Here is a 27,208-nt window from a genome sequence, read left to right as displayed (position 1 = left end):
AAATAAATTATTATCTCATGATGCTACTAATGCCAATTCCATGTGTTCTGGTGCTCAGTGTGTCAGTAACTCCAACACATCATGGTCTGGGAAACCTTAATAGACACCAGCAGGAGTGACCCTGTACACACTGCAAAGCCCCTTTTAACGATGGAACTTCTCAGTTTCAGTGAGATAATAAAACCACCTGGATGCGAGTGGTAAGGCTTTTTATGCAAAACTTTTGTCCCTGAAGCTCCAGTGTAGACCCTTGGGCTTGATTTTATTGCTGTAATTGGCCTCTGGAAGGTGTCCCACAATGCCCATCCTGACCACTCTGCTAAGCAGTTTCAACTGCCCTGTCCTGCATCGAGGTGAACACCTTCCACCCCTCCCCCTTTAGAGGCCGGGGAATTTAGAAATCCCCTGTCCTGTTTGCTCAACATGGAGAGCTTACATCACGGCTTCCTAGGTGGCCATGGTGGCTCCACACAGCAAATTCTCTCCAGTTTGGGCCACTGTGGATCTGCTGGATCTGCTCAGTACTTGGGGAGAGGAGGCCGTGCAGTCCCAGCTGTGCTCCAGCTGTAGGAATGTTGATACCGATGGGCAGATTTCATGCAGCTTGTGGGAAAAGATCTGTGTTCAGGACACACTGCAGTGCACAGCAAAGGGGAAGGAGCTGAGGCACGTGTACCAGAAGGCAAGGGATCCAAATGGTCAGTCCAGTGCTGTGCCCCAAACCTGCCATTTTATAAGGAGTTGGACGCTATTCTTGGCAGCGACCCCACCTCCACAACCAAGACTCCTGTGGATACTTCAGCGGGGCTGGATCCGATTTAAACTGGACTTAACCCAGAGGAGAAAGTCATAGATGGAGATCTGGAGACATTAGAAGACGTGGAGCCCGTGCCAGCATTGCCCAGTTCTCTGTCCAGTCGTTACCAGGGGTTCTTTGAACCCAAAGCTCTTGGTAACTTTTACTCTGTGCGAGGCGGTGTCAGGAAATAAATCATGGAGATACGGCCGTCCGACCGATAGATGGCTGGCACAAACAGGACAACACGAGAGCGCTTTCACTTAAAGCTAAACTTTACTTAGTGTCAAGCACCTCTACACACGTCTGCAACAGGTTAGTAAAACACCCCCAACCCTTGATAATTACCAAAGCTGAGTGTGGCTCTCGAGTGTCACAGCAGCAGCCTTTCTACCAGTGGGGACCACAAGATGCATCCAGAGAGAGAGTCCAGTCCTGAAGAGTCCCCCCACCTCAAACTTTTTCCCCTTCTTTATACATTAGTAATAGAATGACAGGTCCCTTAAAGAAAACTTAGAATCATAGAATCATAGAATATCAGGGTTGGAAGGGACCTCAGGAGGTCATCTAGTCCAACCCCCTGCTCAAAACAGGACCAATCCCCAATCAAATCATCCCAACTGCTTACTTGTTAAGTAAGCAGTGTCAATGGTCAAGCGAGAGGTTTCTTCTTATTATCGGTGAACCAGGTGTGGCTTTTTCCAGAGTTTGCAGCCTTGAGGCCCCAATAGACATTCCTGGGGCACATCCTGCTCTTCCAAAATGCATGTATCAGCCACTTCAACACAGTTGTTGTCAGGAAGGATGCAGGGTCAAGCTGCCCTCTCTGTGGCACCCAAACCCCCTTCCCCCTCCACTCCTGCCTTGGTAAAGCTAAGCCTGCTGACTTGGCTAATTTACGGCCTGGTGACTTGGCTGCTTTTAGCAATAAGCCATAGTGGTTTCAGGCACTTTACTGGTTTGCCAAAGTCTCCCCGTGCACAGTCAGGAGCTCTTCTCCACTCTGGAGGTGTCCAGACAGTGGATTTGCTTTGTGAAGTGTGGAAGTGTGTACAAGAGAAATGTACAAGGCTGGCTGTGTTTCTGGGTGCTGGGCATTTCCCTGTGCAGCGAAGGAGCACGGTGAAACAGGGTGTTGATGCACACTGAGAATTTACAGGATTCCTCCAAAGAGTTCTCCAGCAAACTTTCTGCAGGTACTCCACAATCCTGTGCCAGAGGGTCCTTAGCAGAGCTCCTTTATTCCTTTTCCCTTTGAGAGACACTTTCCCGCCCCATTCTGCAATTACTTGGGCAAGGACTAAAGCAGCACACAGATGAGCAGCATAGGGATCGGGGTGGAAGCCACAAGATGTAGTAGATGCATCCTTGCTTCCTTGCTTCCCCTCAGGAGAGAGATATCTGCCACAATGACTCTTGCCTGTGGAAATGATTGGGAAACTTTCCAGTGTTATCGCCTGAGAAGTGCCCTCTGTCCCCTTTCACAATGCTTTTCTCCCACGCACAATGCCCTCCAGCACTGGGTACACTCACCATCCTTTCAGTGTTTCCCGGCATGTGTGCTTGTCAAGGGACAATCAGATAGTGATTGGTGTGTTACCAATGGTGTATTTTAATATTGTATTTCACTGCTGTACGTAGAGTTAACAATAATGCTTCTGTTTGTTGTTACTTGTGATTCACCAGATATCTTCTGAGAGATGCAGCAGTTCTCTGATAGAGACAAGAGGGAAAGCGGGGCGTGGAGGGAAAGGGACAAGCAGGAAAGAAAAGAAAAGAAAATGAGGCATACAGTCAGGACGCAACAGAGATGCTGATAAAAGTTTTGGAGCACCAAACCAACATGCTGCAGTCCCTTGTATCCCTCCAAAATGAGCAGATTGTGTGTCCGCCCGCCTCTTCGGCACATTCAGAGCTCTTTCCCATACCTTCCCCAGACTTTACCCACACATCCATTTCTGATTTCTGGGACTTCAGGCTTTCCCCCACACTTCAGCCCTGCAGACAGCTCTTCAAAAGACAGCTGGACTTACGCTCACCTCTAAAAGTCAGCTCTCCCCGGGTACGTGTCTCTCCCCTGCACCCAGGAATGTACAGGTGTCTCTGTGTGCATACGTGTTGTTGTGGGTTTTGGGTTTGTTTTTTTTGGAACCGCACAGATCCAATAGACTTTGATTTCTCTGAGGTATTTGCTTCAGTGGGAAAAATATTCCGATTAAAAATATAAATACGATACAATGTCAGTAGAGCACATGTCAAATGCACAAAAATCTGGTAACTGACAGATCTGAGAAAGCAGTTGTCCATGAGTCATTGTCAGTGAATGGGCCTATATCTAGTGGGGTTCTGCAGGGAGCAGTTCTAAGCCTAGTACTATTCAGTATTTTCATCAAGGATCTGGAAGCAAATAGAAAATCACTGCAGATAAAATTTGCAGATGACACAAGATTGGCAGAATGCTTACAATGAGGAGGCCAGGGCAGGCATACCAACTGATCTGGAGCGTTTGGTCAGTTGGGACCATACAAACAAACAAATGAAATGTTTTAATTCAGTCAAATGCAAAGTGATCCTCTCAGAACGGGGAATGCAGGCCGGACCCACAGACTAGGGCATAGTATTATGGAATGAAGCGAACCTGAAAAGGATTTAGGGGTCACTGTGGACAACCAACTCATCGTCAGATCCCTGTGCTATGCTGTGGGCAAAAGGACTGATGCCATCCTTGGATGCATAAACGAAGGAGTGGTGAGTTGGAGCAGGGGAAGGATTTTACTTCTGCACATGATATTGTTGAAATGAACTGCTTCCAATTCTTGGGATCACATTTCAAAAAGGATGTTGAATAATTGGACATGATCCTAAAAGAGCCACAAAAATGATTTTAGGCCGCAGAAAATGCCTGACAGAAAGAGAGGGACATAAAAAACTTCATCTATTTATCTTACGAAAAAGACCATCAAGCGGAGACTTTCATGGGGAGAAAACCATGGGTACTAATGGGCTCTGTAATCAATCAGAGAAAGGCAGAGCAAGGCCCAGTGGCTGGAAGCTGAATCCAAACAAATTCCAGTTGGAAATAAGGGCCCAATGATTAGCACTGAGGGTTATTAGCCATAGAAACAAACTGCGAAGGGAAGTGGTGGAATCTCCAGTTCCTCGTGTCTGCAGACCACTGGGGCTGCCGTAGCATTTCAAGGGATTCTTCTGTCATTGTAGGTAATCCACCTCTCCAAGATAGTAACTAGGTCAATGAAGAATTCTTCAGTAGACCTCCTGCTCTCTACACCGGGGTTAGGTTGATATAGCTACATCTCTCAGGGGTGTCAAATTGTTTGCTTTTGCAAAAGAAGCAAATGCAATGTTAGGTTGCATTAGCAGAGGCAGAGCATGCGAGTCACGGGAGGTGATAGCACCGCTCTACTCCACGCTGGCCAGGCCTCAGCTGGAGTATGGTGTCCAGTTTGGGTCTCCAATGTATTGGAAGGATGTAGAGAAGCTGGAAAGGATCCAGAGGTGAGACACAAATTGGATCCAAGGGATGGAGTTCAAGTCATTTGAGCAAAGGCTGAAGGAACTGGGTACATTTAACTTGGGAAAGAGGAGTTTGAGGGGGGGTATGGCAGCGGTCTTCAGATCCTTGAAAGGCCTCCATAAAAGAGATGGAGAAAAGTTGTTCTGTCTTACCGCAGAGGGCAGGCGAAGAGACAATGGGTTCAAAGTACAGCTTTCCAGATTTAGGTTAAATCTCAGATAAACTGCCAAAGTCTAAGAACAGGAGGACATTGGAACAGAAGTGTCAGGAGCTTGTGTAAGCTCCTTTGGGGGAGGTTTTGAAAAGGAGGCAAAATAGCCATCTGTAAGGGATGGTTTAGACCCAACAAACCTTGCATCTTGGCAGGGAGTTAGACTATATGACCCCTGCGATTCCTTCTCACCCTGCGCCTCCATGATTCCTTGAAATAAAATCCTTGTGAAGACCAGGCCTTAGCCACAGAGAAGACATGGATCTCAGTTCACAGGTAACTGGGTGAAATTGAATGGCCTGTGTTATACAGGAGGTCAGGCTGGATGATCAAATGGCCTTATAGCCTGTGAATCTATCAATAAACAAAGGTTTCAGAGTAGCAGCCGTGTTAGTCTGTATTCGCAAAAAGAAAAGGAGTATTGTGGCACCTTAGAGACTAACCAATTTATTTGAGCATAAGCTTTTGTGAGCTACAGCTCACTTCATCGGATGCATAAAAGTGGAAAATGCAGTGAGGATGTTTTTATACTCACAGATCATGAAAAAATGGGTGTTTATCACTTCAAAATTTTTTCTCTCCCCCCACCCCACTCTCCTGCTGGTAATAGCTTATCTAAAGTGATCACTCTCCTTACAATGTGTATGAAAATCAAGGTGGGCCATTTCCAGCACAAATCCAGGTTTTCTCTCCCCCCACGCCACTCTCCTGCTGGTAATAGCTTATGTAAAGTGATCACTCTCCTTACAATGTGTATGATAATCAAGGTGGGCCATTTCCAGCACAAATCCAGGTTTTCTCCCCACCCCCACCCCCCAATACACACAAACCCACTCTCCTGTTGGTAATAGCTTATCTAACGTGATCACTCTCCTTACAATGTCTATGATAATCAAGGTGGGCCATTTCCAGCACAAATCCAGGGTTTAACAAGAACGTCTGGGGGGGTGGGAGGAAAAAACAAGGGGAAATAGGTTAACTTGCATAATGACTTGTCCACTCCCAGTCTCTATTCAAGTCTAAGTTAATTGTATCCAATTTGCAACTGAATTCCAATTTAGCAGTCTCTCGATGGAGTCTGGATTTGAAGTTTTTCTGTTGTAATATCACAACTTTCATGTCTGTAATCGCGTGACCAGAGAGATTGAAGTGTTCTCTGACTGGTTTTTGAATGTTATAATTCTTGACATCTGATTTGTGTCCATTTACTCTTTTACGTAGAGACTGTCCAGTTTGACCAATGTACATGGCAGAGGGGCATTGCTGGCACATGATGGCATATATCACATTGGTGGATGTGCAGGTGAACGAGCCTCTGATAGTGTGGCTGATGTTATTAGGCCCTGTGATGGTATCCCCTGAATATTACCAGCAGGAGAGTGGGGTGGGGGGAGAGAAAACCTTTTGAAGTGATAAACACCCATTTTTTCATGAAAACACCCTCACTGCATTTTCCACTTTTATGCATCCGATGAAGTGAGCTGTAGCTCACGAAAGCTTATGCTCAAATAAATTGGTTAGTCTCTAAGGTGCCACAAGTCCTCCTGTTCTTTTTTCAATAAACAAAGTAGATCTGGCATTTATATTCACTGTGTTTCATAACAGATGAACATGGAAAACTTCAGGTGCATTGAAATTTTGAACGTATAACACTGCTAAAAGAAAACTGTTTACAAAATACATATTTGGCTTGAGGAATTCCTTGTCACAGACACTGTTGGAGCAAAGAGCTTCACTGAATGGCATTCACACATCAATTGGCCATTGTAGATGGTTTTGTGGCACCACAGTTACTTAAGGCTGTCTCATTCCGTCAATCAGAAGACCTGATTTTCAGTTGCTTATAAGTTTGCCAAACATTAACCATTAGGACTGAAATTTCCCATGCTGGGTGTCTGCTTCTGGATGAAGTGCACTTTGAAAGCTTCAGGCATAACGATTCAGCCGAGTTCTCAAATGATGCTAGAAGAGATGATGTCTTGTCCATTTTGAAAAATTCGTATACTTATTCTAGTGAGGAGCCTTACCACCTCCATGCTTTCCAGCACATTAAAGTCAGGTAACAGTCCCCACCGCCCCCGATAATAGCCAGAGCCCCACATTGCAGGAGGAGGATGTAACAGTGTCTGTGCATTAACACACAGCTGGATCCCAAGGTCTTTACTCAGTTCTTACTCCAAGGGGAATTTTGTTCTTTGAGGCCTAAGTAAACTTCCAGCCACAGCCTCCGAATTTGCCCTTGTATTGGACACCTAGTAACACTTTTCATACTAAAGGATCCACCGTGCCAGTGAAATGCAGCCAGTTTGGGGCTGGAGGCCCCGGGGTGGGTAGGAGGGCATAGTAAAGAGGGATATTTTGGCCCATGATAATGGATCAAACTCATCCTTTGTGGCAAGGACCCTAGGATTTTTAATGGATGTATAGATGGGAAAGGACCACAACCCTAGTCTCTATCCCATCACATCCAGGTTGCACTGGGTTTGTCAAAAAGAGAGACATGGTACCTGTGATTTTTTAGATGAAAGCGTCTTCCCTGGGAATCCCCCTCAGGTAGCTGTGTCCCACACTTCTCTCACCGCAGCATCTGCAGCAACATCCCGCACCGAGAGCTGACAGTGGTGTGCATTGCTTATAATAGAGCTCTGTGCAATCCCAGGGGCTTCGCTCAGCCTCTAGGGGAGAAGCAGCATCTGGATGCAAACAGGCTGGAGACCAGAGACACTCTAGCCAATTTCTCTCTTTCCATGTCTGCGCTTCTCTGCTATTTATCCAGCTTCGGGAGAAAACAGCAATTAAGGGACCTTCCCAACAGGAGATGAGAACTATTGTCTCTCCGCTGAGTCAAAGAGGAATTAGCTGCTCTGCGCATTTATGCATATTTGAAAAAATGTAGTTGATTAGGAAGAAAACGAGGGATAATGCCCAGGTCTCTCTAGGGTCTGATACCCTATAAATGCCCAGGATGGATGGGTAGATGGTAGAGAGACAGATCAGGAGACAGAAGACTTATGGGAGATAGAACACTTTCTCCAGGCACACTTGGTTGTCACTAAGGGATCAAACTAAGGGCCAGGCTTTGGATCAGGGCAGTATGGTGCAGTTCTGGGGTGCAAAGCTGGGGAGCTGGGGGGAATTGGCTTGAGCCTGTCTAGCTTTACTTTTGAGTGACTGAGAGTTTATTCATGTAACTGAGCTGGGTGTGTCCCTGCCTGTGTGTGTGTATAAGCCCAGGACCTGCCAGAGGTTTGTGGCTTCACTCAGCATCACATTGTGAAAGGGAAACCCTAGGTTGGTGGGATAGAGGGCTTAGCGGTCCCACAGTCCAGGTTGTACCCCAGGGATCCCATCATAGGAGTTCTGTCCTTGGCCTAGTCCCAGAAAACACAGGGAGTCTCACAACATCCCCTCTATGAGCAGGTTGTTCTAAGCCAACGTGGCTGGCTGGTGACGCTTGGAGGAAAAAGCCGAGTCCCTGGACATCGACCTCTCACTTTTCAAGAACTCTTTCCTCCTTTCTTTGAACGAAGACCAGGCTCCCTGCAGGAAAACAGGTTTTTATGTGCTCTTCCCGTCTTCCAGTGGCTGTAGTGTCCCAGCTGCTTGCCCTGCTAGAACCCGGCAATGCCCCTTCCTTACGTGGCTACCAGCTGCAGCGCCCATCATGGGACGAGAACAGGGTGTGATGCTGTGTGATTGAACAATGACCATTTTTGTCTTTGTTGCTACCGCGGTTATACAACTGCTACAAAGCTTGTACAAGTGTGTCCTGTCAGGTGTCAGTGGGAAAGTCATGATTTGCTCAGTGTGACTATCCTATTTAGCTGCCTGTATCATCGCTGTCTCTGAAGCTCTGAACACTGGCGATGTCCTGGTATCTTACACGTGTTGTGCTATTGGGTAACACCCCTCAGGTAGAAATTGCATGAAGGCCAGAGAGCTGTGTGTTATTAGCCCATCAAGTACTCTAGCTCTGACAATGGGCCATAGAAGAAACACAGCTCTTCAAGAATATGGGCAATGGCTGCCCTTGTGAGTCATCAAAGAGAGTAAGGACACGTGACAGGCCCCTGGACTGTGAGCTTTCTTTGGGACAGTAAAATTCCATGCACAGGGCAGAGAACATAAAAGAACCCCCGAGACATCTCAGTCTTGTCTTCGGTTCTCTGGACTGGGTTTCCAACACAGAAGCTCAGAACAAAGACTGATGAAGCCCAACCTGCTTGGGTACTTTCCAGAGAGACTTTTGCAAGTTAGGAGTTTATTCCATCACTGATGTGATCCTGATGTATGAACACTGAAAAATCACTTGTATCTATCTCATCTGCAAACCATTAATAACTCTTCTTTTTCTTTTATTATTAAACCTTTAGCTTTTAAATGCTCAAGGACTGGCAGCAGCGTGATCACTGGGTAAATTCTGAGTTATATATTGACCTGGCTAAGTGACTGTTCTCTTGAGATTATGACCCTATATGTGGTGAAATTGGGTTTCACTGAGCACTCATCATGGAGTCCCGTTTCCAAGTGGTAAGGCAAAGACTGGAATGCCTCAGGAGACTATTTTTGGCTCTACGTTAACCAGTGTGCTGAGACAGCAATATACATTTGCTACTGGCTTGTTGTAATCTAATGGTAAAATACCCACCAGTCTGGGGTGCATCTGCCCCATTTCTCAGCAGTTTGTCCTGAATTTGGCTTCCACAGCTGTGTCCCACTGAAGCATGGTAAGACACGGACACAGAGATTACCGTTTATGCGTGATTCACAGACTATTGCTCACTAGTCCGAGGAGGTATCCCCCTTTTACAGATGGGGAAACTGAGGCAGCATGAAGGAAATTGTCTTGCGACGGGAGCATAGGCCATGAGTCCCTAGCTGCCAATCCCTTGCTTAGTCTCTCTCAGACCCAGCACATGAGGTCCCTGCAGCAGCACAGAGGCCTGGTGCTCTCCCTCCATTGTTTCCTCTAGTGAGGGGATCTCCCCTGATTTCAGTGGGGGCTGCTCCCACTTACACCAGCTGAGCATTTGGAGACGTCTTCCCCCAAAATATCCCTCCAAGCCCTAAAACCTCTTTCCTTGGGAAGGCTTGATAAGAATCCTCACCAATTGGTACAGGTGAACACAGGCCCAAACCCTTAGATCTTAAGAACAATGAAAAATCAATCAAGTTTTTAAAAGAAGAATTTTAATTAAAGAAATGGTAAAGGAATCACCTCTGTAAAATCAGGATGGTAAATACCCTACACGGTAATCAGAGTCAAAACATAGAGAATCCCTCAAGGCAAAACGTTAGGTTACAAAAAGACATGAAAACAGGAATATACATTCCATTCAGCACAGCTTTTTTTACGAGCCATTAAACAAAAGGAAATCGAACGCATTTCTAGCTAGATTACTTACTAACTTAACAGGGGTTGTAACGTTGCATTCCTGATCTCTTTCCAGCAAAAGCATCACACAGACAGACAAACCCTTTGTTCACCCCTCCCTTCTAGATTTGAAAGTATCTTGTCCCGTCATTGGTCATTTTGGATCAGGTGCCAGCGAGGTTACCTTACCTTCTTAACCCTTTATAGGTGAAAGGTTTTGCCTCTGGCCAGGAGGGATTTTTTGTCCTGTTTACAGAAAGGTGGTTAGCCTTTCATTTATATTTATGACATGGCCCAAGACAATTAACTAGAGATAAAGCATCAGCAGAAATCAGTGAGCTAGGAGCAAAGAGTCCCCGCTCTGCCACGGATTTGTTGTGTGATCTCAGGCACAGCCTCTCCGTGCCTTAAATGGAGATGATTATTTATTAATCCTAGTCTGTTGCTATCGAAAGGTTTTAATCAGGGCCCATGAGTCACACGCTGCACTGATTTGGTTCCTTGCAGCACATCATTGGTCTCAATGAACCATGTAGCATTCCAGGAAGCATGTGGCCCCTGATAAACAAGCAAGACGAGGCTGAAAACTGAGCTTTGTGGACACCTGTTTTTGCAGCTGTGGTTTTTAGCTGTTTCTTTAACAAATTCCTCCTTTTTAAGAAGGACGGCAACTCCACTGACTACGCCACACAAATAGCATCACTGCAGGTAATAGACCCCAGCAGAGCAATGCCAGTTCATGACCAGAGAAATGGTGCTGGGGAGAGAGGGTCAGGAGATCCAGTTCCTATTCCCACTATGCCACCATCTCATTGTGTGGCCTTGGGTAAATCCATCCATGACATGGGGATAAGGATGCCTAGTTAAAGAGCTTCTAGATGTAGTGATCAAAAGCATCCTGCAGAGCTTACATTAGACACAGCTTCAGCCCCTGGACAAAGGGTGCCCTGTAGTTCCAGAGAAGGTGGTGTGTTGATTTGATTGGGGATTGGTCCTGCTTTGAGCAGGGGGTTGGACTAGATGACCTCCTGAGGTCCCTTCCAACCCTGATATTCTATGATTCTATGATTCTATGTGTACATGTGTAAATACCTGGCTAATGGAAGGCTTGCTGTTTATCTCCCTCCCTGTGAGCTACCGAACCCACCCTGGCCTCTTCTGAGGATCCTTCCCTCCCAACAAACACAGGGCTTCTCCTTCCACCACTCCCAGTTGTTGTCACCTTCCTTCAAATCTGATCCCTTGCCCTAGACATAAGCCCTGGCTCAGGGAAAAGTGATCCCAGCCCATCCCCATTGAGGCCTCCAGGAATTAGGAACAACAGGGAGCCGAGAGCTAAAGAAATAAGCCACACAATGGTCTCTTCCCTCAGGGGTCTGTGGCTGAGCTTTAGGGCCCACAAGCTGTAAGAAGCACAGTCTCGCCCACCTGCAGCACAACACTGCTCCCAACCTCAGCTGCTTTTATAAGGATTCCTGGCTTCCCCCTCCACTTCTCACTGTCCCCTTGGCCCCAGCACTGTGTCTTCGCTGTGCTCACTGAGGGCTCCTTATCAGGTTGAAGCAGTTTCTGTTCCAACCCCGGAGCAGAGGGAGCCCAGATGCGGGTGGTGAGGGAAGTGTAAATGAACCAGGAGTGGATGGGGTTGGGGAGGAGAGGAGATAGGAACAGAGGAGGGGCCTTGGGAAAAGAGGTGGGGCAAGGCCTTGAGGGTACAGGCAGGGCAGGGCACCGGACCTCAGGGGTCCAATTATCAGCAATTAGTAAGGGGGGAACCCTATGAATTAATAAATTTTATACAGACTGATTCCTCCATTTGTCACGCTGACACAGCACAGTAAGGCCATGAAAGGATTAAATGTCACTTTCAGTGTCCAGGCAGTGATTCAGCAAAGAGGGTCCAGCACCATATAACCAACCAGTTCTGCACGTAGCTCAATCTGAGAGTCAGAGGCTGCAGAGAAACCATTAGGCCCCTTCATGAGTAAAGAGCTGGAGAAGCCTGTCCCAGATCTGTTTGGTCCTTACCCCATAGATGATGGGGTTTAGCATGGGGGGCATGAAGAGGTAAATGTTGGAAAAGAGAACGTGGAAATTCAGAGCCACATTCTGGCCAAACCGGTACAGGAGGGAGATGAAGAGACGTGGGGTGTAAAAGGCTAAAATGACAAAGAGGTGGGAGCCACAGGTCCCAAAAGTCTTGATCTGGGCATCCTTTGTGGGGAGGCTGAAGATGGCCCTAAGTATCTGGATATAGGACACAACAATAAAAATCACATCCAGACCCATCACACTGAATTGCACAAAGAGTCCGTAGTAACTACTGATGCGGATGTCGGCGCAGGCCAGATTCACCACGGCCATGTGCAAGCATAAGTGCTGAGGGATGATGTTGGTTCTGCAATATGGCCATTGCCTCGCCAGGAAGGGATAGGGCAGTGTGAGCATCCCACAGCGTAGCACCATGGCCAGTCCAATCTTGGCCACAATGGGGTTTGTCAGGATGGTAGAATGTCTCAGGGGATGGCAGATGGCCACGTAGCGATCCAGAGCCATGGCCGCAAAGATCCCAGACTCCATCACTGAGAAGCAGTGAATGAAGTACATCTGGGTGAGGCAGGCACTGAAATCAATCTCCCTGGAATTGAACCAGAAGATGCTCAACATTTTCGGGAAGATGGTCGTAGAGAGGACCAGGTCAGTGACAGCCAGCATGCAGAGGAAATAGTACATGGGCCCATGGAGGCTTGGCTCTGTCTTCACAATGAACAGGATGGTGAAGTTCCCCAAGATGGCTATGGCATACATGGTGCAGAAGGGAATGGAGATCCAGACGTGGACTGCCTCTAGGCCAGGAAAGCCCAGCAGGATGAAGGTGGAGGGGTTGCTGAAGTGGGTTGTGTTGGAATCTGACATTAAGAAGGGGAGAAGGTGTCCAACAATGTCTCCTGCATGGAGCACGCGTCCCACTGACTTCCTGTATGTGCCCAGTCTATAGGGGGATGGTCGCAGTACAAATGCCTGGATGGAGAGAAAATGTGAATATGAGACACAACATTCACAACTGGAGGCTGTTCTCATTGGTGAAGCAGATCGGTCGCCCTTCACACCCTGAAAAAATGACATTTTTATGATTCAGAGAAAAGAATTATAAACACATGGTGCTACTAATGCCAATTCCATGTGTTCTGGTGCTCAGTGTGTCAGTAACTCCAACACATCGTGGTCTGGGAAACCTTAATAGACACCAGCAGGAAACACAATTGTGGATACTCGTTATTCATTATTGTTGCTTAGGCCTTGTCTACACTGCCAAGTTTTTCCTCCCAAAAAGTATCTTTTGGAGAAGAAACAGTGGCCCTGTACACGCTGCAAAGCCACTTTTAAGGATGGAACTTCTCAGTTTCAGTGAGATAATAAAACCACCTGGATGCGAGTGGTAAGGCTTTTTATGCAAAACTTTTGTCCCTGAAGCTCCAGTGTAGACCGTTGGGCTTGATTTTATTGCTGTAATTGGCCTCTGGAAGGTGTCCCACAATGCCCATCCTGACCACTCTGCTAAGCAGTTTCAACTGCCCTGGCTTGCATTGAGGTGAACACCTTCCACCCCTCCCCCTTTAGAGGCCGGGGAATTTAGAAATCCCCTGTCCTGTTTTCTCAACATGGAGAGCTTACATCACGGCTTCCTAGGTGGCCATGGTGGCTCCACACAGCAAATTCTCTCCAGTTTGGGCCACTGTGGATCTGCTGGATCTGCTCAGTACTTGGGGAGAGGAGGCCATGCAGTTCCAGCTGTGCTCCAGCTGTAGGAATGTTGATACCGATGGGCAGATTTCATGCAGCTTGTGGGAAAAGATCTGTGTTCAGGACACACTGCAGTGCACAGCAAAGGGGAAGGAGCTGAGGCACGCATACCAGAAGGCAAGGGAGGCAAATGGTCAGTCCAGTGCTGTGCCCCAAACCTGCCATTTTTTTAAGGAGTTGGACGTTATTCTTGACAGCGACCCCACCTCCACAACCAAGACCCCCGTGGATACTTCAGCGGGGCTGGAGCCAATTCAAACTGGACTTAACCCAGAGGAGAAAGTCATTGATGAAGATCTGGAGACATTAGAAGATGTGGAGCCCGTGCCAGCATTGCCCAGTTCTGTGTCCAGTTGTTACCCGGGGTTCTTTGAACCCAAAGTTCTTGGTAACTTTTACTCTGTGCGAGGCGGTGTCAGGAAATAAATCAGGGGAGACACGACCATCCGACTGATAGATGGCGGCACAAACAGGACAACACAAGAGTGCTTTCGCTGAAAGCTAAACTCTACCTCGTCTCGAGCACCTATAGACATGTCCGCAACAGGTTAGTAAAACCCCCACAACCCTTGATAATTACCAAAGCTGAGTGTGGCTCTTGAGTGGCACAGTGGCAGCCCATCTGCCAGTGGGGAACATAAGATGCATCCAGAGGAAGAGACCAGTCCCGAAGAGTCCCACCACCTCAAACTTTTCCCCCTCATTTATATATTACTAATAGAATGACATGAGCCTGAAAGCAAACTTGTTCAGTAAGCAGTTTCAATCGATTAACCAGGTGTGGGTTTTTTCAGAGTTTGCAGCCGTGAGGCCCCAATAGACATTCCTGGGGCACATCCTGCTCTTCCAAAATGCATGTATCAGCCACTTCAACACAATTCTTTTCAGGAAGGACATGGGGTCAAGCTGCCCTCTCTGTGGCACCCAAGCGCCCCACACCCCCGGCCTTGGTTTAGCTAAGCCTGCTGATTTGGCTTCTTTTAGCAATAAGCCATAGTGGTTTTTTAGGCAGTTTACTAGTTTGCCAAAGTCTCCCCGTACACAGTCAGGAGCTCTTCTCCACTCTGGAGGTGTCCAGACAGTGGATTTGCTTTGTGAAGTGTGGAAGTGTGTACAAGAGAAATGTACAAGGCTGGCTGTGTTTCTGGGTGCTGGGCATTTCCCTGTGCAGCGAAGGAGCATGGTGGAACAGGGTGTTGATGCACACTGAGAATTTACAGGATTCCTCCAAAGAGTTCTCCAGCAAACTTTCTGCAGGTACTCCACAATCCTGTGCCAGAGGGTCCTTAGCAGAGCTCCTTTATTCCTTTCCCCTTTGAGAGACACTTTCCCGCCCCATTCTGCAATTACTTGGGAAGGACTAAAGCAGCACACAGATGAGCAGCATAGGGATCGGGGTGGAAGCCACAAGATGTAGTAGATGCATCCTTGCTTCCTTGCTTCCCCTCAGGAGAGAGATATCTGCCACAATGACTCTTGCCTGTGGAAATGATTGGGAAACTTTCCAGTGTTATCGCCTGAGAAGTGCCCTCTGTCCCCTTTCACAATGCTTTTCTCCCACGCACAATGCCCTCCTGCCCTGGGTACACTCACCATCCTTTCAGTGTTTCCCGGCATGTACGCTTGTCAAGGGACAATCAGAAAGTGATTGGTGTGTTACCAATGGTGTATTTTAATGGAGTGATTCTGTGCTGTACGTAGAGTTAACAATAATGCTTCAGTTTGCTGTTACTTGTGACTCACCAGATATGACCTGGAAAGGAGGCACCCCCTCCACTCCAGCTGAGCATTCCTTCCAGATAAGAAAGCACCCAAGATGGCACAAGGGAGATATCTTCTGGGAGATGCAGCAGTTCTTTGATACAGACAAGAGGGAAAGCAGGGCGTGGAGGGAAAGCGACAAGCAGGAAAGAAAAGAAAATGAGGCATACAGTCAGGATGCAACAGAGAGGCTGATAAAAGTTTTGGAGCACCAAACCAACGTGCTGCAGTCCTTTGTAACCCTCCAAAATGAGCAGATTGTGTGTCTGCCCGCCCCTTCGGCACATTCAGAGCTCTTTCCCATACCTTCCCCAGACTTTACCCACACATCCATTTCTGATTTCTGGGACTTCAGGCTTTCCCCCACACTTCAGCCCTGCAGACAGCTCTTCAAATGACACCTGGACTTATGCTCACCTCTAAGAGTCAGCTCTCCCCGGGTACACGTCTCTCCCCTGCACCCAGGAATGTACAGGTGTCTCTGTGTGCGTACGTGTTGTTGTGGGTTTTTTGGCAATAAAACAAAGTTCTTTGGAAAATAAGCACTCTTTGTTTGTTTCCATGCAAGTTATGATAGCAGATGGCATCAGGAAACAAACAAGCAGTTTTATCATTTCCTTACCTTGAATCTTGAGTCTGAAGAATCACAACTGCTTCTTACCCTACCAAAACTGGGCTACATAATGCATTACAATCCCAATCACAGCAACAAACATTACTGGTACTCATCTTCCAAATGCTGCCTCAAAGCCTCCCGAATTGCCCCCCAGTGTTTCCCTCTAATAGCCTTGGTATCTGGCTGCTCAAAATCAGCAGCAAAATGTTCTGCCTCAATAGTCCACTCCCGGGCAAACATTTTACCGTTTACTTCACAAATATTATGTGATGTGCAACACGTGGCTATGACCATGGAAATATTATCCACATGGAGGTCTAACCTGCCATAAAGACATCACCAGCATGCCTTTAATCTGCCAAATGCACATTCCATGGTCATCCTATCCCTACTCAGCCAATTGTTGAAATGCTCATTGCTGTGATCCAGGTTTTCCATGTATGGCTTCATGAGCCATGGCATGAAGCGGTACGTCAGGCCTCCAGGATAACTATGGGATTTTTAAAAGCCCTACAGGGATCTTCTGGTCAGGGAAGAAAGTCCCCGCTTCCAGATTTCTGTAAGGCCTGGTCTGCCTGAATATTTGTGCGTCACACACTTTTCCTGACCACCCCGCACTGAAGTCAGTGAACACTTGTGGTGATCAACTAGCACTTGGAAGACCATGGAGAAGCACCCCTTCCGACTGATGTACTCCATCACAAGGTGGTCTGGTTCCAAAACTGGAACGTACATTCCATCTCTCTCCCATCCACCATTAGGGAAACCCATTTCTGAAAAGCAATCCACAATTTTATGCACATTGCCAAAAGTCACAGTCCTTCGTAGTAGGATGTGATAAATGGCCCCCCATGCTTGCCGTAACATAGCCCCTATGGTTGAATTTCCATCTCCAAACTGATATGTGACCCAGTGGTAGCAGCCTGGACTCCCTACGTTCCACACTGCAATCGCTACGTGATTCTCCACCCAGAGGGCAGCTCTCATTTTGGTATTCTAACACAACAAGGCTGGTGTGAGCTCAGTACACAGTTCCAGGAAAGTGGCTTTCTGCATCCTAAATTTCTGAAGCCACTGCTCATCATCCCTGACCTGCATAACAATGAGATCCCACCAATGAGGGCTAATTTCCCAAACCAAAAAGAAACATTCCATAATATTCAGCTCTTCCGTGAATGGCAATCTAACACTGCTGCTATCCATGTCGGGAAGCATGTCAGGCAATTGTGACTCCTATTGCCTTCGCAACTTCAACATTGATTCCACTACCATTCGTGGTGTGCTCCTGAGAGCTAGCAGAGCAGTGGAGAGCAGCGTGGGATCCATTGCTGAAGACAGAGATGGCGAGCTGAGCAGAAATGGAGATGGAAAAATCAAACTTTTGGCAAAAAAACTCTGCCAGTGTAAATGTAGCCTTAATTCAATGAAAGCAAGGCTAGAGAGTCCATGCTGTAGGGTGTTCCCCTGCTTGCTCAAAATCTGAGAGTGGAAAAAAAACCCAAAGATTTGCAAAGACATGTGACAGGGGAACACATCATAACTAGAACACACCTCAGAGGAAAGACCTGGGTGTCACTGATTACAGCTCCACGGAAAAACCTGCTTATTCACAGCAGTAGTCAAAACAAGAGAATGTTTGGATGCCTAGGGAATGGGATGCAGTATAACCTGGTCTGGCCATGCTCTCATTTTTGGATACCCAGTCCGTATAAAGGATACAGCAGATACAAAGGGGATTTCTGAGACAGGCTATAAGAATGGGGGAGACTACCCTATGCGGGCAGATAAAAAAAATCCGGGCCTGGTCAGTTTAGAGAAGAGACAAAAAAGAGGCCATATGATAGAGGAGAACAAAATAAAGGAATGCACCCTCAGCAAGTTTGCGGATGACACTAAACTGGGAGGAGTGGTAGATACGCTGGATGGTAGGGATAGGATACAGAGGGACCTAGACAAATTGGAGGATTGGGCCAAAAGAAATCTGATGAGGTTCAACAAGGACAAGAGTCCTGCACTTAGGACAGAAGAATCCAATGCACCGCTACAGACTAGGGACCGAATGGCTCAGCAGCAGCTGTGCAGAAAAGGACCTAGGGGTGACAGTGGACGAGAAGCTGGATATGAGTCAACATTGTGCCCTTGTTGCCAAGAAGGCCAATGGCATTTTGGGATGTATAAGTAGGGGCATTGCCAGCAGATCGAGGGACGTGATTGTTCCCCTCTATTCGAGATTGGTGAGGCCTCATCTGGAGTATTGTGTCCAGTTTTGGGCTCCACGCTATAAGAAGGATGTGGAGAAATTGGAGAGAGTCCATCGAAGGGCAACAAAAATGATTAGGGGTCTGGAACACATGACTTATGAGGAGAGCCTGAGGGAACTGGGCTTGTTTAGTTTACAGAAGAGAAGAATGAGGGGGGATTTGATAGCTGCTTTTAACTAGCTGAAAGGTGGATCCAAAGAGGATGGATCTAGACTATTCCCATTGATAGCAGATGACAGGACAAGGAGTAATGGTCTCAAGCTGCAGTGGGGGAGATTTAGGTTGGATATTAGGAAAACCTTTTTCACTAGGAGGGTGGTGAAACACTGGAATGCATTACCTAGGGAGGTGGTGGAATCCCCTTCCTTAGAAGTTTTTAAGGTCAGGCTTGACCAAGCCCTGGCTGGGATGATTTAGTTGGGATTGGTCCTGCTCTGGGCAGGGGGTTGGACTAGATGACCTCCAGAGGTCCCTTCCAAGTCTGATATTCTATGATTCTATGATTCTATGATCCTATGAATGGAACTGATTACAATCAAATGGACAAACATAGAACAATTCCCAGCCAGTAATATCTATAGACACTTAGGGCTTCAAAGGTGCTAATTCCCCAAAGCTAAGGAAAATAATCAGCAAAATTGATTGGGAGGAAAAATTTAGACAGAGAAGTGGGAAGGAAAATTGAGATTTCTTTAAGAAGAGTTTATTAGAGAGACAGAAAACCACGATTTTACAATCAAGAAAGTTGACAATTTTGGCTAAAAATCCAGTCCAGTGGCAAAGCGAAGGGAGCCATTGCGGTGGCGAGGGTGGAGGTAGCAGTATATAGCAAAAGTGAGAAAAGGAAAAAAAGGGCTAAGGATCACAAAAAGGAGCTTTTTAAGAATATGAAGGAAAAAATAAATCCTAGGAAAGCTATAGGCCAATTCCTAGGGGTAGCAAGGAATCTATTTAATGTTGCCGAAAAGGAAAATGTGTTGAAGAAATATTTTTGTTCTGAATTTGGAAAGAAGCAGTATGAAGTACTTAAATCACAAGAGTTGACAAAATACTTTCCAGTCCATTAGCTGTCAAGGAGGTTGTTAAACGCATCTAGAGTAGAACCTTAGAGTGACAAACACCAGAGTTACTAATTGACCGATCAACCACACACCTCATTCAAAACCAGAAGTACCAATCAGACAGCAGCAAAGCCAAACAAAAAAACAAAAAAAAAAGGCAAATACAGGACAGTTCTGTGTTAAATGTAAACTATTAAAAAAAGGGAAAGTTTAAAAAAAAAGATTTGACAAAGCTGGGAAACAATGGAAAAGCTGGTATGGGATTTGTTTAAGTCCAGGAATATAATTAATGCCACACAAACACCAGAGAATCTCCTGTCATCGTAGGTAATCCACCTCTCGGTAACTAGGTCAATGAAGAATTCTTCAGTAGACCTCCTGCTCTCTACACCGGGGTTAGGTTGATATAGCTACATCTCTCAGGGGTGTCAATTTTTTTGCTTTTGCAAAAGAAGCTAATGCAATGTTAGGTTGCATTAGCAGAGGCAGAGCATGCGAGTCACGGGAGGTGATAGCACCGCTCTACTCAGTGCTGGTCGGGCCTCAGCTGGAGTTCGGTGTCCAGTTTGGGTTTCAAATGTATAGGAAGGATGTAGAGATACTGGAAAGGATCCAGAGGTGAGAGAAAAAGAGGATCCAAGGGATGGAAGTCTTTTGAGCAAAGGCTGAAGGAACTGGGTACATTTAGCTTGGGAAAGAGGAGATTGAAGGGGGACATGGCAGTGGTCTTCAGATCCTTGAAAGGCCTCCATAAAAAAGCTGGAGAAAGGTTGTTCTGTCTTACCGCAGAGGGCAGGAGAATAGACAGTGGGTTCAAAGTAGAGCACAGAAGATTTAGGTTAAATCTCAGATAAAGTGCCAAATTCTAAGACCAGGAGGACATTGGAACAGATGCCTCAGGAGATTGTGTAAGCTCCTTTGGGGGAGGTTTTGAAAAGGAGGCTAAATAGCCATCTGTATGGGTTGGTTTAGACACAACCAACCCTGCATGTTGGCAGGGAGTTAGAGGAGATGACCCCTGCGATACCTTCTCAACCTGTGCCTCCATGATTCCTTGAAATAAAATCCAAGTCTAGACCAGGCCTTAGTCACATAGAAGACATGGATCTCAGTTCACAGGTAAATGGGTGAAATTGAATGGCCTGTGTTATACAGGAGGTCAGGCTGGATGATCAAATAGCCTTAAACCCTATGAACCTATTGAAAACAAATTTGATCTGTCATTTCTATTCACTGTGTTTCATAACAGATGAACATGGAAACATTCAAGTACATTGAAAGTTTGAACTGCTAAAAGAAAACTGTTTACATAATACATATTTGGCCTGTGGAACTCCTTGCTACAGACACTGTTGGAGCAAAGAGCTTTGCTGAATGGCATTCACAAATGGATTGGCCATTGTAGACGGTTTTGTGGCACCACAGTTAGTTAAGGCTGTCTCATTCCTTCAATTAGAAGACCTATTTTTCAGTTGCTTATAAGTTTGCCAAACATTAACCATTTGGACTGAAATTTCCCATGCTGGGTGTCTGCTTCTGGATGAATTACATTTTGAAAGCTTCAGGCATAACGATTTAGCCAAATTCTCGAATGATGCTAGAAGACATTATGTCTTGCCCATGTTGAAAAATTCTTATACTTATTCTAGTGAGGAGCCTTACCACCTCCGTGCTTTCCAGCACATTAAAGTCAGGTAACAGTCCCCACCACCCCCATTTATAGCCAGAGCCCCACATTGCAGGAGGAGGATGTAACCGTGCCTGTGCATTAACACACAGCTGGATCCCAAAGTCTTTACTCAGTTCTTACTCCAAGGGGAATTTTGCTGCATTGAGGCCTAAGTGAACTTCCAGCCACAGCCTCCGAATTTGGCCTTGTATTGGACACCTAGTAACACTTTTCATCCTAAAGGATCCACCGTGCCAGTGAAATGCAGCCAGTTTGGGGCTGGAGGCCGTCATCCGTGGTGGGTGGGGGGGCATAGTAAAGAGGGACATTTTGGCCTATGATAATGGATCAAACTCATCCTTTGTGGAAAGGGCCCTAGGATTTTTAATGGATGTATAGATTGGAAAGGACCACAACCCTATTCTCTATCCCATCACATCCAGGTTGCACTGGGTTTGTCATAAAGAGAGAGATGGTACCTGTGATATTTTAGATGGAAGCGTCTTCCCTGGGAATCCCCCTCAGGTAGCTGTGTCCCACACTTCTCTCACCCCAGCATCTGCAGCAACATCCCACACCGAGAGCTGACAGTGGTGTGCATTGCTTATAATAGAGCTCTGTGCAATCCCAGGGGCTTCGCTCAGCCTCTAGGGGAGAAGCAGCATCTGGATGCAAACAGGCTGGAGACCGGAGACACTCTAGCCAATTTCTCTCTTTCCATGTCTGCGCTTCTCTGCTATTTATCCAGCTTCGGGAGTAAACAGCAATTAAGGGACATTCCCAACGGGAGATGAGAACTCCTGGGCTCTCCGCTGAGTCAAAGAGGAATTAGCTGCTCTGCGCATTTATGCATATTTGAAAAAAATGTAGTTGATTAGGAAGAAAATGAGGAATAATGCCCAGGTCTCTCTAGGGTCTGATACCCTGTAAATGCCCAGGATGGATGGGTAGATGGTAGAGAGACAGATCAGGAGACAGAAAACTTATGGGAGATAGAACACTTTCTCCAGGCACACTGGTCTGTCGCTAACGGATCAAACTAAAGGCCAAGCTTCGGATCAGGGCAGTATGGTGAAGTTCTGGGGAGCAAGCCTGGGGAGCTTGGGGAGGGAGGGGAGGGATTGGCTTGAGCCTATTGAGCGTTACTTATGAGCGACTGGGAGTTTATTCATATAACTCAGCTGGGTGTGTCCCTGCCTGTGTATGTGTGTGTAAGCCCAGGACCTGCCAGAGGTTAGTGGCTTCACTCAGTATCACAGTGTGAGAGGGATACCCCAGGTTGGTGGGACAGAGGGCTCAGCTGTCCCACAGTCCAGGTTGCACCCCGGGGATCCCATCATAGGAGTTCTGTCCTTGGCCTAGTCCCAGAAAACAGAAGGACTCTCACAAGATCCCCTCTATGAGCAGGTTATTCAAAGCCAAGGGGGCTGGCTGGCGGCGCCTGGAGGAAAAATCCGAGTTCCTGGACATCCACCTCTCACTTTTCATGAACTCTTTCCTCCTTTCTTTGAACGAGGCTCCCTGCAGGAAAACAGGTTTTTATGTGCTCTTCCCGTCTTCCAGTGGCTGTAGTGTCCCAGCTGCTTGCCCTGCTAGAACCCGGCAATGCCCCTTCCTTACGTGGCTACCAGCTGTAGCACCCATCATGGGACGAGAACAGGGTGTGATGCTGTGTGACTGAACAATGACCATTTTTGTCTTTGTTGCTACCGCGGTTATACAACTGCTACAAAGCTTGTACAAGTGTGTCCTGTCAGGTGTCAGTGGGAAAGTCATGATTTGCTCAGTGTGACTATCCTATTTAGCTGCCTGTATCATCGCTGTCTCTGAAGCTCTGAACACTGGCGATGTACTGGTATCTTACACGTGTTTTCCTACTGGGTAGCACCCCTCAGGTAGAAATTGCATGAAGGCCAGACAGCTGTGTGTTATTAGCCCATCAAGTACTCTAGCTCTGACAATGGGCCATAGAAGAATCACAGCTCTTCAAGAATATGGGCAACGGCTGCCCTTGTGAGTCATCAACGTGTGTAAAGACACGTGACAGGCCCCTGGACTGTGAGCTTTCTTTGGGACAGTAAAATTCCATGCACAGGGCAGAGAACATAAAAGAACCCCTGAGACATCTCAGTCTTGTCTTCGGTTCTCTGGACTGGGTTTCCAACACAGAAACTCTGAACTAAGACTGATGAACCCCCAGCTTCTTGGGTAATTCCAGAGAGACTTTTGCAAGTTAGCAGTTTCTTTCTTCACTGATGTGATCCTAAAATCTGAACACTGAAAAATCACTTGTATATAGCTCATCGACAAACAATTAATAACTCTTCTTTTTCTTTTATTATTAAACCTTTAGCTTTTAATTGCTGAAGGACTGGCAGCAGTGTGATCACTGGGTAAATTCTGAGTTATATATTGACCTAGCTAAGTGGCTGGTCTCTTGAGATTAGAAGGACCCTATATGTGGTGAAATTGGGTTTCACTGAGCACTCATCATGGAGTCCCGTGTCCAAGTGGTGAGACAAAGGCTGGGATGCCTCAGGAGACTGTATTTTTGGCTCTTTATTAACCAGTTTGGTGAGACAGAAATTTACATTTCTTACTGGCTTGTTATAATCTAATGATAGAATACCCACCAGTCTGGGGTGAGTCTGCCCCATTTCTTGGCAATTTTTCCTGAATTTGGCTTCCACAGCTGTGTCCCACTGAAGCAAGGTAAGACACGGGCAGAGAGATCACGGTTCATGGGTGATACACAGACTATTGCTCACTAGTCCGAGGAGGTATCCCCCTCTTACAGATGGGGAAATTGAGGCAGCATGGAGGGAAGTGTCTTGAGACAGGAGCATAGGCCATAAGTCCCTAGCTGCCAATCCCTTGCTTAGTCTCTCTCAGACCCAGCTCGTGAAGTCTCTGCAGGAGCACAGAGACCTGGTGCTCTCTCTCCATTGGTTTCTCTCGTGAGGGGATCTCCCCAGATTTCAGTGGGGCTGCTCCCATTTACACTAGCTGAGGATTTGGCCCAAGACAATTAACTAGAGATAAAGCATCAGCAGAGACCAGTGAGTTAGGAGCGAAGAGTCAAAGCTCTGCCACGGATACGTTGGGTGACCTTCAACACAGCCTCTCCATGCATTAAATGGAAATTATTATTTATTATTCCTAGTCAGTTACTATCAAAATGTCCTAATCAGGGCCTACGAGTCACACGCTGCACTGATTTGGTTCCTTGCAGCACATCAGTGGACTCAATGAACCGTGCAGCATTCCAGGAAGCGTGTGGCCCCTAGTAAACAAGCAAGACGAAGTTTAAAACTGAGCTGTGTGGAAACCTGTTTTTGTGGATGTAGTTTTTAGCTGTTTCTTTAATAAATTCCTCCTGTTTAAGAAGGACGGCAACTCCACTGATCACGCCACAAAAATAGTGTCACTGCATCTAATATAACCCAGAAGAGCAATGCCAGTTCATGGCCAGAGGAATGGTGCTGGGGAGGGAGGGTCAAGACTCTCAGTTCCTATTCCCGCTCTGCCACCGTCTCACCGTGTGGCCTTGCATAAAGCAGTTTATCACTGTGTGGGTCAATCTATCCATGTCATGGGGATAATGCTGCCTAGTTAAAGAGCTTCTAGATATAGTGATCAAAAGCATCCTGCAGAGCTAACGTTAGACTCAATTTCAGCCCCTGGGCAACAGGTACCCTGTAGTTCCAGAGACGGTGGTGTGTAAATGCGTAAATACCTGGCTAATGGAAGGTTTGGTGTTTATCTCCCTCCCTGTGAGCTACTGAACCCACCCTGGCCTCTTCTGAGCATCCTGCCTTCCCAACTAACACAGGGGCTTCTCCTCCCACCACTCACAGAGTTGTCCACTGAGCTTCAAAGCTGATCACTTGCCCTGACCCTAAGCCCTGGCTCACAGCAAAGGGCTACCAGCCCATCCCCATTGGAGGGCCCTGGGGATTAGAAACAACAGCGAACTGAAAGCTAAAGAAATAAGCCACACAATGGTCTCTTCCCTCAGGAGTCTGTGGCTGAGGTTTAGGGCCCACAAGCTGTAAGATGCACAGTCTAAGCCCACCTGCACGACAACACTGCTCTCAAACTCAGCTGCTTTTATAAGGATTCCTGGCTTTCCCCTCCACTTTTCATTGTCCCCTTGGCCCCAGCACTGTGTCTTCACTGCGCTCACTGAAGGCTCCTTGTCAGGCTAAAACAGTTTCTGTCCCAGCCTGGAGCAAATTGAAACCAGCTGGGGGCATGGGGGGGGAGGTGGAAATGAACCAGGAGTGGATAGGGCTGGGGATAAGAGGAGATAGGAACAGAGGTGGGGCCTTGGGGGAAGAGGTGGGTCAGGAGGCTGGGGCTTGGGGGTACAGGTAGGGCAGGGCACCGGGCCTCAGGGGTCCAGTTATCAGCAATTAGTAAGGTCGGAAACCTATGAATTAATAAATTGTACACAGACTGCTTCCTCAGTTTCTCACATTGACACAGCACAGTAAGGCCATGAAGAGATTAAAGTCACTTTGACTGTCCCGTCAGTGATTCAGGGAAGAGGGTCCAGCACCATATAACCAGCAAGGTCTGCACGTAGCTCAATCTGAGAGTCAGCACCTGAGGAGAAACCATTAGGGCCCTTCATGAGTAAAGAGACGAAGCAGCCTGTCCCAGATCTGTTTGGTCCTTACCGCGTAGATGATGGGGTTTAGCATGGGGGGCATCAAGAGGTAAACGTTGGAAATGAGAACATGGAAATTCAGAGCCACATTCTGGCCAAACCGATAGAGGAGGGAGATGAAGAGACGTGGGATGTAAAAGGCTAAAATGACAAAGAGGTGGGAGCTGCAGGTCCCAAAAGTCTTGATCCGGGCATCCTTTGTGGGGAGGCTGAAGATGGCCCTGAGGATCTGGATATAGGACACGACAATAAAAATCACATCTAGACCCATCACACTGAATTGCACAAAGAGTCCGTAGTAACTACTGATGTGGGTGTCGGCGCAGGCCAGCTTCGCCACGGCCATGTGTACACATAATGTCTGGGGGATGATGTTGGTTCTGCAATATGGCCATTGCCTCACCAGGAAGGGATAGGGCAGTGAGAAAATGCCACAGCGTAACACCATGGCCAGGCCGATTGTGGCCACAATGGAGTTTGTCAGGATGGTGGAGTGTCTCAGGGGATGGCAGATGGCCACGTAGCGATCCAGAGCCATGGCCGCAAAGATCCCAGACTCCATCACTGAGAAGCTGTGAATGAAGTACATCTGGGTGAGGCAGGCACTGAAATCGATCTCCCTGAAATTGAACCAGAAGATGCTCAGCATTTTGGGCACGGTGGATGTAGACAGGCCCAGGTCGGTGATGGCCAGCATGCAGAGGAAATAGTACATGGGCCCATGGAGACTAGGTTCCGTCTTCACGATGAACAGGACGGTGAAGTTCCCCAAGATGGCTATTGCATACATGGCACAGAAGGGGATGGAGATCCAGACATGGGCCGCCACCAGGCCAGGAATGCCCAGCAGGATGAAGGTGGAGGGGTTGGTGAAGTCAGTTGTGTTGGAATCTGACATGGAGTAGGGGAGAAGTTGTCCAACTCTGAAGCAGAACGGTGTCTCCTGCATGTACCGTATGTCCCACTGCCTTCCTGTATGTGCCCAGGCTCTAGGGGGATGGTCGCAGTACAAATGCCTGGATGGAGAGAAAATGTAAATATGAGACACTACATTCACAACTGGAGGCTGTTCTCATTGGTGAAGCAGATCGGTCGCCCTTCACACCCTGAAAAAATGACATTTTTATTATTCAGAGAAATGAATTATGAACACATGATGCTACTAATGCCAATTCCATGTGTTCTGGTGCTCAGTGTGTCAGTAACTCCAACACATCGTGGTCTGGGAAACCTTAATAGACACCAGCAGGAAACACAATTGTGGATACTCGTTATTCATTATTGTTCCTTAGGCCTTGTACACACTGCCAAGTTTTTCCTCCCAAAAAGTATCTTTTGGAGAAGAAACAGTGGCCCTGTACACGCTGCAAAGCCACTTTTAACGATGGAACTTCTCAGATTCAGTGAGATAATAAAACCACCTGGATGCGAGTGGTAAGGCTTTTTAT

The 27,208-nt window shown here is 47.0% G+C and overlaps 2 protein-coding genes across 2 annotated transcripts; both read right to left on the bottom strand.

Annotated features, from left to right (window-relative positions):
- Positions 1 to 11,884: 11,884 nt before the first annotated feature.
- Positions 11,885 to 12,832, bottom strand: LOC141999686 (olfactory receptor 52R1-like). Its single transcript, XM_074973390.1, has one exon. The coding sequence runs from the start codon at positions 12,830 to 12,832 to the stop codon at positions 11,885 to 11,887; it is 948 nt and encodes a 315-aa protein (XP_074829491.1).
- A 12,878-nt stretch (positions 12,833 to 25,710) lies between these two features.
- Positions 25,711 to 26,709, bottom strand: LOC141981001 (olfactory receptor 52R1-like). Its single transcript, XM_074942824.1, has one exon. The coding sequence runs from the start codon at positions 26,707 to 26,709 to the stop codon at positions 25,711 to 25,713; it is 999 nt and encodes a 332-aa protein (XP_074798925.1).
- Between the last annotated feature and the right edge of the window lie 499 nt (positions 26,710 to 27,208).

Source organism: Natator depressus, chromosome 1 (assembly GCF_965152275.1).
Source record: "Natator depressus isolate rNatDep1 chromosome 1, rNatDep2.hap1, whole genome shotgun sequence".
Lineage (NCBI taxonomy): Eukaryota > Metazoa > Chordata > Testudines > Cheloniidae > Natator > Natator depressus.
This window is presented reverse-complemented; position numbering and strand designations above follow the sequence as displayed.